At 49.7% G+C, this 12265-nt stretch overlaps 1 protein-coding gene across 5 annotated transcripts in view; it reads left to right on the top strand.

The window, feature by feature from the left end:
• Nucleotides 1-10388: 10388 nt before the first annotated feature.
• The window catches only part of zfyve27 (zinc finger, FYVE domain containing 27), a 180948-nt gene continuing 179071 nt past the window's right edge, over nt 10389-12265 (top strand). For 2 of the 5 annotated variants that reach the window (XM_072479638.1, XM_072479637.1), the window contains exon 1: nt 10392-11174. In XM_072479638.1, the coding sequence (XP_072335739.1) occupies nt 10861-11174 (314 nt within the window). In that variant the 5' untranslated portion in view covers nt 10392-10860. Of the gene's footprint in view, nt 11175-12265 lie in introns of all 5 variants that reach the window. The other 3 variants (XM_072479641.1, XM_072479639.1, XM_072479640.1) reach the window with 3 other exon arrangements.

Here is a 12265-nt window from a genome sequence, read left to right as displayed (position 1 = left end):
GAGGTGACTAAAGGACTGGGGAACATGCAAGCAGGGAAGGCCCCGGGACCAGACGGGTTTCCGGTGGAATTCTACAGGAAATATGTGGACCTGTTGGCCCCACTGCTAGCGAGAACCTTTAACGAGGCCAGAGAAGGGGGGATACTACCCCCGACAATGTCGGCGGCGACGATATCACTAATCCTGAAGCGGGATAAAGATCCGCTGCAATGCGGGTCATATAGGCCTATCTCACTCCTGAATGTAGACGCCAAACTGCTGGCAAAAGTGCTGGCGACGAGGATAGAGGATTGCGTCCCGGGGGTGGTGCATGAAGACCAGACAGGGTTTGTAAAGGGGAGACAACTGAATGTCAATGTTCGACGGCTGCTGGGGGTGATAATGACGCCCCCAGCGGAGGGGGAGGCAGAGATAGTGGTAGCGATGGATGCAGAGAAGGCATTCGATAGGGTAGAGTGGGAGTATTTATGGGAGGTGTTGAGGAGGTTTGGGTTCGGGGAGGGGTTTGTCAGATGGGTCAGACTCCTATATGGGGCCCCAGTGGCAGGTGTAGTTACAAACCGGCAAAGATCGGAGTATTTTCGGCTACACAGGGGAACAAGGCAGGGGTGCCCCCTGTCCCCACTACTGTTCGCGTTGGCAATTGAACCACTGGCCATAGCGTTGAGAGACTCTAAGAAATGGAGGGAGTGGTTGGAGGGGGAGAGGAGCATCGAGTGTCACTCTACGCAGATGACTTACTGCTATATGTTGCGGACCCTGTAGAGGGGATGCCAGAGGTTATGCAGATATTGAGGGAGTTTCGAGATTTTGCGGGATACAGGCTAAATATGGGGAAGAGCGAGCTTTTTGTAATACACCTCGGGGACCAGGGAAGAGGAATAGACGCCCTGCCGTTAAGGAGAGTGGAAAGGAGCTTCCGATACTTGGGGATCCAGGTAGCTAGGAGCTGGGGAACTCTACACAGACTTAATCTGACGCGGCTGGTGGAGCAGATGGAGGAGGATTTCAAGAGGTGGGATATGCTGCCGCTCTCATTGGCGGGCAGAGTGCAGGCGGTAAAAATGATGGTTCTCCCGAGGTTTCTTTTCGTGTTTCAATGTCTCCCCATTCTGATCACAAAGGCCTTTTTCAAGAAAATAGACAGGAGCATTATGAGCTTTGTGTGGGCAGGGAAGACCCTGAGGGTAAAGAGGGGGTTCCTGCAGCGTAGCAGGGACAGAGGGGGACTGGCGTTGCCGAGCCTGAACGAGTACTACTGGGCTGCCAATGTGGCGATGGTTTGTAAGTGGATGAGGGAGGGAGAGGGGGCGGCGTGGAAGAGGCTGGAGATGGCGTCCTGCAAAGGAACGAGCCTAAAGGCGCTGGTGACGGCGCCGCTGCCGCTCTCCCCGAAAAGGTATACCACAAACCCAGTGGTGGTGGCAACCTTAAGGATCTGGGAGCAGTGGAGGCGACACAGGGGGGTGACGGGTGCCTCGGTGTGGTCCCCGATCAGGAATAACCACAGGTTTGTCCCAGGAAGGATGCTGTTCCAGAGCTGGCAACGAGCAGGAATTAGGAAACTGAGGGACCTGTTTATAGACGGGACGTTTGCGAGCCTGGGAGCGCTGGAGGAAAAGTATGAGTTGCCCCCAGGGAATATCTTTAGATATATGCAAGTGAGGGTGTTTACGAGGCAACAGGTGAGGGAATTTCCACTGCTCCCGACACAAGGGGTCCAGGATAGAGTGATTTTGGGGGTATGGGTCGGGGAGGGCAAAGTGTCCGAAATATATCAGGAGATGAGAGACGAGGGGGAGGCGCTGGTAGAGGAGCTGAAGGGAAAATGGGAAGAAGAGCTGGGGGAGGAGATTGAGGAGGGGCTGTGGGCTGATGCCCTAAGTAGGGTAAATTCCTTGTCCTCGTGTGCCAGGCTTAGCTTGATACAATTTAAGGTTCTACACAGAGCACATATGACGGGAGCAAGAATGAGCAGGTTCTTCGGAGTGGAGGACAGATGCGGGAGGTGCTCGGGAAGCCCGGTGAAGCACACACACATGTTCTGGTCGTGTCCGGCACTGGATGAGTACTGGAGGGGAGTGGCAAAGGTGATTTCAAAGGTGGTGAAGGTCCGGGTCAAGCCAGGCTGGGGGTTAGCTATATTTGGGGTAGCGGAAGAGCCGGGAGTGCAGGAGGCGAAAGAGGCCGATATTCTGGCCTTTGAGTCCCTGATAGCCCGGCGAAGGATCCTACTTATGTGGAAGGAAGCGAAACCCCCCGGCGTGGAGGCCTGGATAAACGATATGGCGGGGTTCATAAAGCTGGAACGAATGAAATTTGCGCTGAGAGGATCGGCTCAGAGGTTCTCCAGGCGGTGGCAACCGTTCCTTGACTATCTCGCGGAATGTTAAGGGAAAATAGATCGACAGCAGCAGCAGCCCAGGGGGTGGGGGTGTGGTGGGGGGTGGGAGGGGGGAAAGGGGGGGAGCACTATTTTTTGTCACTTTGTTAGTTCACTATTTTATTTAAATAATGTTATTTATCAGTTATTGTACTATTTTTATGTTGATTTGTAAAACGGAAAAATTTTGTTTGAAAACTTTAATAAAATATATTTTTTGTAAAAAGAGAAGGTGTCTGTGGAGCAGCCTTTCTTGAATACAACTGAGTAGCTTACTGGGCCATTTCAGAGGACAGTTATGAGCCAACAATGTCATTGTGGGTCTGAAGTCATATAGAAGTCAAACTGGATATATCGAAGGAAGAGTTTCTTTCCTGAAAGAACATTAATGAACAAGGCAGTTTTTAAATAAAAATCTATCAGCGTTGTTACAACAGCCTCGTTTTTCAGCATTTTCTGTTTTTCTTTTATACTTATAGAGCAGCTTTAAAGTAATAAAATGTCCCAAAATGCTTCATTGGAACATCATAAAGCAATGTATGACATTGGGTCACAAAGGTTAGTTAATGCAGTAACCCAGGAGACATGAAGAAGAAGGCTAAACGGATTTATTTTAACTCAAAAGATAAAGCTGCTGCTATGGCGTACCAGCCTGGGACTATCGGAACCCCTGGTTCGTGTCTGGGAGCAGCATTTAATGGGCTCGCTTACGAGTCCCACTGGGCATGCCTCCACCTGCTATCACGGGAACTCGTAATCTACAAGCCCCAGGGGTTGATCGATTAGTGATCCCCTGTGACTTTGTGAGGTTTATCACATACCCCCCCGCCCCCAAAGTCCAGTTCATCCATCCCTTCACTCCCACAACGATGAGGCCTCATTCGCTTCTTGGGTCAACCATCAGTGGAGCCAGATCGGGGGTGAAATGGATAGTTGGCAAATGCTGCAATGGTATCAAGTAAGTACCAAGGGCAGCACAGTAAGACAGTGGTTAGCACAGTTGCTTCACAGCTCCAGGGTCCCAGGTTCGATTTCTGGCATGGGTCACTGTCTGTGCGGAGTCTGCACGTTCTCCCCATGTCTGCATGGGTTTCCTCCGGGTGCTCCGGTTTCCTCCCAAGGTCCAAAGATGTGCAGGTTAGGTGGATTGGCCATGCTAAATTGCCCTTAGTATCCAAAAAGGTTAGATGGGGTTACTGGGATAGGTTGGAAGTGTGGGCTTAAATGGGGTGCTCTTTCCAAGAGCCGGTGCAGACTCGATGGGCTGAATGGCCTCCTTCTACACTGTAAATTCTATGATTCTATGAAGTTAAAACCATTTGCAGACAAAACATCCATCTAGTGCGAACAAAGACATTCAGTACTTCAACCGCTTTAAAGAACAAAATATGAAGCAGATCTAAGATCTGATAGTGTGCTGTGTCGGGAAAAGCTCAAGAGACTAGTTACTTGGTAAAGGTGATATTTACGAGCAATCGATTCAGCAGCAAAAAAGTGGAATTGTTTATCTCAGTGAAGTGTGTCATGTTATCGAAAATGTTGGGAATCGCTGTGTGGGTGCAGGCCATTTTTATTGAGGCGATACCCAAGGTATAGTTACCTCACCTGCCTGGAATACGCATTTTCCCCGCATTAGGGTATCTTCTTAAAACTTCCTCCAGGTTTGCCAGGTGCTCTTTTCTGGTGGTTCCGGTGATTAACACATCATCTCGGTACACTGCCACCTTAGGCAGCCCTTGAAGGATATTTTCTATTACACGCTGGAAAATGGCGCACACTGACAAGACTCCAAAAGGCAGGCAGATGTATGCATACAAACCCTTATGGGTATTCATAGTTACCTCTTTTCTAGATGCTGTATTGAGCTCTTGCATGACTCATATCAAGCTTGGTAAAAGTGTGGCCTCCTGTCAGTTTATATAGAGGTCTTCAATACGCGGTATTGGGTATCGGTCCAGATGGGAGCCTCTGTTTACAGTTAGTTTATAGTCCCCGCAGAGGCAGACTGACTTGTCTGGCTTGAGGTTCGGGACTACCGGCATGGCCCATTCTGCAAATTGCACTGGACATATGATGCCATCGCTCAAGTTCGGTCTCTACCTTGGTGAGCAAGGCATAGGGGACTAGTTGCCTGAAATACTGAGGTAGGCCATCGGTGTCTACACAGGTTTTTGCCCTTGTTCCCTTTATTTTACCAAGGCCTTCCTGAAATACCTAGAGGTATTTTCCGATGACTTCGTACAAACATTCCGCTCCCATTTTGAAAATTTGCCGTCAGTCCAAACAGATCCGTTGGAGCCAGTGTCTGCCCAGAAGACTAGGCCTGGTCCTCGTATGACTATCAGAGGGAGGGGGCCATTTGTTGCCCATGGGTAACCGGGTCACAGTGGTTCCTACAATCCGTCGATGTTCCCCCGTATACATGGCCAACCTGACCCTGGTATCTCGCAGACCCAGGGGCACGATATCCATTCGGAGGTGCCTGAAAATTTATTCCCAATAATGGAGTTGGCGGCTCCTTTGTCACTTCCATTTCCAAGGAGTGACTGTTAACCTGGAGTTTGATTTTAATTGGGACAACCTTTGGAGCGATGATACAGTTCAACTGTATCATTTTGTCCTGTTCGGTCTGGTGGATTTAAGAACATAAGAACTAGGAACAGGAGTAGGCCATCTGGCCCCTCAAGCCTGCTCCGCCATTCAATGAGATCATGGCTGATCTTTGTGGACTCAGCTCCACTCTCCGGCCCGCACACCATATCCCCGAATCTCTTTATTCTTTAGAAAGGTATCTATCTTTTTCTTAAAAACGTTTAAAGAAGGAGCCTCAACTGCTTCACTGGGCAAGGAATTCCAGAGATTCACAACCCTTTGGGTGAAGAAGTTCCTCCTAAACTCGGTCCTAAATCTACTTCCCCATTTTTTGAGGCTATGCCCCCTAGTTCTGCTTTCCCCGACCAGTGGAAACAACCTGCCCGCATCTATCCTATCTATTCCCTTCATAATTTTATATGTTTCAATAAGATCCCCCCGCATCCTTCTAAACTCCAATGAGTACAGTCCCAGTCTACTCAACCTCTCGTCATAATCTAATCCCCTCAGCTCTGGGATCAACCTAGTGAATCTCCTCTGCACTCCCTCCAGTGCCAATATGTCCTTTCTCAGGTAAGGAGACCAAAACTGAACACAATACTCCAGATGTGGCCTCACCAACACCTTATACAATTGCAGCATAACCTCCCTAGTCTTGAACTCCATCCCTCTAGCAATGAAAGACAAAACTCGATTAGCCTTCTTAATCACCTGTTGCACCTGCACACCAACTTTTTGCGACTCGTGCACCAGCACACCCAGGTCCCTCTGCACAGCAGCATGTTTTAACATCTTACCGTTTAAATAATAATCCATTCTGCTGTTATTCCTCCCAAAATGGATAGCCTCACACTTGGCAACATTGAATTCCATCTGCCAGACCCTAGCCCATTCACCTAACCTATCCAAATCCTTCTGCAGATTTCAGATTTGTAAGGCATGGGCCTGAGGTGGCTTTGGCTTCTAGCCTGGACGGCACATGCACTGTCGATTCTAGCAACCTTGCCTTGAGCATGTCCATTGGCCACAGGTACAGCATAGAATCATAGAATTTACAGTGCAGAAGGAGGCCATTTGGCCCATCGAGTCTGCACCCCACCTTGGAAAGAGCACCCTACCTATGCCCACACCTCCACCCTACAGACTTGAGACTGTTCCTTGAAATCCTCTGGGGAAGCTTTCCTAATATTTCTGGGATTTCTAGGCCATCTCTCCATATTCGTGAGTGCCGTGACTGAGTGGCTAACAGGATGTGGTGGGTGGGCATGTACATAAGTGCTCTTGGCGAAGAAATTGGTCTTTCTATATGGGGTCACCCTACACTGAGCACGCTACCATCCATTGACCCTTGAAGTTCCTGGACTCCTTCGTCAGCATTGTCCAGCAACAACGCCAGTCCCTTGGTCTCGTTTAAGGTCCAGGGTGGGTTCTGCTGGTAGCTTTCTCTGTGTCCTGAAGTTGTTTATCCTGCATACCAACTGGTACCATCTCAGGAAGCATAGCATCTCAGGAAGCAATATCCATACTCACAGTGTTCAGCCAGTTTCCTGAGCCTGGTCAGGAATTTTGTCACCAATTCTCTAGGGGTCTTTCCAGCCGTGTTAAATCTGTAACACTGAAGCATTATCGATGGTCTTGGGTCATAGTGGTTTGCCACTAACTCTACTGGTTCACTAAAGGTTTCCGAGTCCGGGGCTGACGGGTATATCAAACGTTTAATGATGCCGAATGTCGAGGCTCCACAAGTAGTCAGGTTTCCTTGCGTTGGCCGTCACCTTCTATGCCATCAGCATGAAACAAATAGCACACTCTTTCGGCATACTGGGACGATCCTCGATGCCTGCATCTTATGGTCTGAGTTTTCTGAATAGAGGCATTCCCGGTTAAACTTGCACTTCATTCCTTACCGCAGTTTCAAGGAAGGCTGTCCAGAATCTTGCATTTGATTCTCTTGCCAATGTAGTAATCCAGGAGACACAAAGAAGAAGGCTAATCAAGTTTATTTTGACTCAGAAGATAAAGCTGCTGCCTCGGTGCATAACACAAATGTCCCAGCCTGGGACGATCGGAACTCCTGGACTAGGTCTGGATGAACAGGGATATCCACTGCTTGCTGAAGTCTAGGTCTGAGGCATTCAAGTCAGGCGACCCTGACCTATACAAGAAAGCCAGATATGATCAAAGGAGATCCATCAAAGATGCCAAAAGACAGTACCGGACCAAGCTCGAGTCCCAGGCTAGCCACACGGACCCCCGCCGACTATGGCAGTGTCTGCATGACATAACGGGCTACAAGATGAAGGCATGTAAAATCACCTTCTCCAACGCACCCCTCCCTGATGAGCTCAAAGCATTCTATGCATGCTTTGAGCAAGAGGTCAGCGAGAGCAAGCCCTCCACCCCAGAAGCCTCGGATGAACTTGTATCTGAGATCACCATTGCAGATGTCAGAGCAGCCTTCTCAAAGGTCAACCTTCAGAAAGCCACTGGCCCGGATGGGGTACCCGGACGGGCACTCAGGTCTTGCACGGAGCAGCTGGCGGGGGTATTCGCAGACATCTTCAACCTCTCTTTACAACAATCTGAGGTCCCTATCTGCTTCAAGAAGACGACCATCATCCCTGTACCAAAAAAAGCCAAGCAGCGTGCCTTAATGATTATCGTCCAGTGGCTCTGACATCCATCATCATGAAGTGCTTCAAAAGGTTATTCATGGCACGAATCAACTCCAGCAGCCCGGATTGCCTTGATCCACTACAGTTCGCCTACCGCTGCAACAGGTCCATAGCAGACGCCATCTCCATTGCCCTGCACTCTACCCTGGAACACCTAGATAACAGACACCTATGTTAGACTCCTAGTTATCGACTACAGCTCAGCCTTCAACACCATCATTCCTAAGAAACTCATCTCCAAACTCCGTGGTCTTGGCTTCGGCTCCTCCCTCTGCGACTGGATCCTGAACTTTCTAATCCACAGGCCACAATCAGTAAAGATAGGCAACAACACCTCCTCCACGATCATCCTCAACACCGGAGCCCCACAAGGCTATGTCTTCAGCCCCCTACTATACTCCTTGTACACTCATGACTGTGTGGCCAAATTCCTTTCCAACACGATTTTCAAATTTGCTGATGACACCACAGTAGTGGGTTGGATTTCTAACAATGACAAGACAGAGTACAGGAATTAAATAGAGAATCTGGTGAACTGGTGCGACGACAATAATCTCTCCCTCAATGTCAACAAAATGAAGGAGATTGTCATCGACTTCAGGAAGCGTAGTGGAGAACATGCCCCTGTCTACATCAATGGGAACGAAGTGGAAAGGGTCGAGAGCTTCAAGTTTTTAGGTGTCCAGATCACCAACAACCTGTCTTGGTCCCCCCATGCCGACACTATAGTTAAGAAAGCCCACCAATGACTCTACTTTCTCAGAAGATTAAGGAAATTTGGCATGTCACCTACGACTCTCACCAACTTCTACAGATGCACCATAGAAAGCATTCTTTCTGGTTGTATCACAGCCTGGTATGGATCCTGCTCTGCCCAGGACCGCAGAAAATTACAAAAGGTCGTGAATGTAGCCCAACCCATCACGCAAACCAGCTTCCCATCCATTGACGGTATCAACAATTCCCGCTGCCTCGGAAAGGCAGCCAGCATAATTAAGGACCCCACGCACCCCGGACATTCGCTCTTCCACCTTCTTCCGTCAGGAAAAAGATACCAAAGTTTGAGGTCACGTAACAACCGACTCAAGATCAGCTTCTTCCCTGCTGCCATCAGACTTTTGAATGGACCTACCTCGTATTAAGTTGATCTTTTCTCTAACCTTGCTACAGCTGTAACATTATATTCTGAAGTCTCTCCTTCCTTCCCTAGGTACAGTATGCAAGAAACAATACCAATTTTCACTATATACCAATACATGTGACAATAATAAAACAAATCAAATCAAGATTCTCTTAAGGTTCAGTCGGCAGTTAGGAAGACAAATGCAATGTTAGCATTCATGTCAAGAGGGCTAGAATACAAGAGCAGGGATATACTTCTGAGGCTGTTTAAGGCTCTGGTCTGACCCCATTTGGAGTATTGTGAGCAGTTTTGGGCCCCGTATCTACATAGAACATAGAACAATACAGCGCAGTACAGGCCCTTCGGCCCACGATGTTGCACCGAAACAAAAGCCATCTAACCTACACTATACCATTATCATCCATATGTTTATCCAATAAACTTTTAAATGCCCGCAATGTTGGCGAGTTCACTACTGTAGCAGGTAGGGCATTCCACGGCCTCACTACTCTTTGCGTAAAGAACCTACCTCTGACCTCTGTCCTATATCTATTACCCCTCAGTTTAAGGCTATGTCCCCTCGTGCCAGCCATTTCCATCCGCGGGAGAAGGCTCTCACTGTCCACCCTATCTAAGGAAGGATGTGCTGGCCTTGGATAGGGTCCAGAGGAGGTTCACAAGAATGATCCCTGGAATGAAGAGCTTGTCGCATGAGGAACGGTTGAGGACTCTGGGTCTGTACTCATTGGAGTTTCGAAAGACGAGGGGGGATCTTATTGAAACTTACAGGGCACTAAGAGGCCTGAATAGAGTGGACGTGGAGAAGATGTTTCCACTTGTAGGAGAAACTAGAACCAGAGGACACCATCTCAGACTGAAGGGATCCTTTAAAACAGAGATGAGGAGGGTTTTCTTCAGCCAGAGGGTGGAGAATCTGTGGAATTCTTTGCCGCAGAAGTCTGTGGAGGCCAATTCACCGAGTGTCTTTAAGACAGAGACAGATAGGTTCTATCCGGAGTGGCAGGGGGGGCACAGTGGTTATCACTGCGGCTTCACAGCTCCAGGGTCCCAGGTTCGATTCCCCGCTGGGTCACTGTCTGGTGGGTTTCCTTCGGGTGCTCCGGTTTCCTCCCACAGTCCAAAGATGTGCGGGTTAGGTGGATTGGCCATGATAAAATTGCCCTTCGTGTCCAAAAATGGTTAGGAGGGGTCACTGGGTTAGGGTGGTGGTGAGGGCTGAGGTGGGTCGGTGCGGACTCGGTGGGCCGAATGGCCTCCTCCTGAGCTGTGGGGATTCCCGGTGGCGGGCCGGTCAATATATATATACTTCAAAACCTTTCCGAGGCGTTGGCTAATGGCGCCAAGTCCCGCCGGCGGGATGAGGCTGGGTTTGGGAGGGAGGTGACAGTTGGAGCAGAAACCGCGCGCGGGGGGGGGGCGGGGCTGCGCGCGGGGGCGGGGCTGCGCGTGCGGGGGGGGCGGGGCTGCGTGCGGGGGGGACGGGGCTGCGTGCGGGGGCGGGGCTGCGTGCGGGGGGCGGGGCAGCGAGCGGAGCCCCTGCCGATGACGTAAGGGGGAGAGGTTGGGGCCTGCGCCATTGGCTCAGACACAGGGAGAGGAGGAGAGAGGACGGCGGAGGAGGAAGTAGAGGCGCCGGCGAAGAATTCAACAGGGTTGATTCACAGCCGGTATTAGGCCGGACACCGGGAGGAGCGACTTACCGGAGCGTCCCACAGCAGCATGACGGTCGGCCAGCCCATCCCTTAGCAACGCCCTGCTCCCCCCCCTACCTTAGCAACCAGCCCCCTTAGCAACCAGCCCCCCTTAGCAACGCCCAGTCCCCTCACCCTCCCGAGCAACCAGCCCCCCCTTAGCAACCAGTCCCTTTAGCAACGCCCTGCCCCCACACCCCCCTTAGCAACCACCCCCCCCCTTAGCAACGAGGGGGCTTCAGCATCATCAGCACCTCAGTTCCATTTAAAAGCTGCCTGTACATGTCTATTGCTTAGGTGTTGATGTGCTCCTAAATACATTGAGATATCAGAGACCTGGGGGGGGGGGTCTTTATAAGTAACACATTTGGAGCAATGCAGCCCGCCCTGGGCACCGCTCCTCCTGCCTGGGAGGCTGCAGGAGCAGCAGAGAGTGGGGGGGAGAGGCGGCACTCTGCTGGCAGCCCTCCCCTCACCACCAGCAGCAGCATCCCTGCCACCACCACCACCAGCAGCTCCCCCCTCGGTGCCAGCAGCCCCCTCCCCGAGCCGGAGACCAACCCCGCCGAGCCCAGACCCAAGCCCCCTCAGACCTTCGACCTCCTCAGCCTGGTGGTGGCCTTCAAGAGGCTGGAGCTCTTCGCAGAGCCCCTGTACGACTTCTGGGAGATGGTGAAGTACTTAATCAGGTGTGGCGTTTATGTACGGGGTTTAAAGATTCGTCTTTGACTTGTTTTTTTTTAAACTTGATGATCTATGGCTTTGTCTTCATTCAATTAATTAAAGGACACAATTTTGAGTTTGTGGGTATATAGGATTAGGGGGAAAGGCAGGCACAAATGTGTGAGTTGACGTCTTGCGTCATACAATAATATGTTTTGAAGAAAGTTTTCTTAGCCAGCAGAAAATAGTTTGTCGAGCACCTTCTGCCCAGGTAAACTTTCAGATAACTCGAGGAATGTACTTGGCTGTTAACCGGCTTGACTCAGGAATTGCAAATCTGATCACCGTCATCACAAGAATCAAATTGAGAAGTGTTTTATTTTTGTTATTGTGTCAGAGCCTATTCCAGAATAAGATTTATCACCTATTGGCTGGTAATGATGTCTTTTTAACATCCTTCACTAGTTTGTGCTGCGTTTCTCCATGGCTTCTGTATCACTCGTCTCTACTGAATCTTTAGATTGTTGTTTTCAGCAACCCACTTAATTTTTGGATTTGTTCAAGGATTAGTATAAGATGTAACTGGAAGGGTGTTTGATGTGGAAGTGCTTTTATGTTTTTGAGAAGAGAATGGTGATCAGCAATCCGAGCTGGTTGGCAGGAAAGAAAGAACTTTTATTGACCAAATTTCTCAGGTTGGCCAAATTGTTTTACAACCAATGAAGTACTTTTGATTTGAATTCACTGTTACGATGCTGCAGCCAATTTGTAAATTGAATGGTTCCGCAAACAATAATAAACTAAGGACTAGATAATTTGGTTTCTGTAATGTTGAATGCGGGATAAATATTGGCCAGGACACCGGAGGGAATGCCTCTGTTCTTCTTTGATGAGTGCAATGGGATCTTCTCCCTCCACCTGAGAGGGTAGATGGGGGCCTCAGTTTAACATTCATGTCGAAGACGTGGCACCTCACACAGTGCAATATTCCTACAGCCTTATTGCATTGGGGTCTTAACTTGGATTTTGCGTTCCAAGTCTCTGGCGTGAGATTCGACCACGTGCTTGGTCACCAGTACTACCCACTGAGTTGAGGCTGGCACCCAAATGCTTGATG

The sequence above is a fragment of the Scyliorhinus torazame genome, chromosome 16 (assembly GCF_047496885.1).
Source record: "Scyliorhinus torazame isolate Kashiwa2021f chromosome 16, sScyTor2.1, whole genome shotgun sequence".
Lineage (NCBI taxonomy): Eukaryota > Metazoa > Chordata > Chondrichthyes > Carcharhiniformes > Scyliorhinidae > Scyliorhinus > Scyliorhinus torazame.
This window is presented reverse-complemented; position numbering and strand designations above follow the sequence as displayed.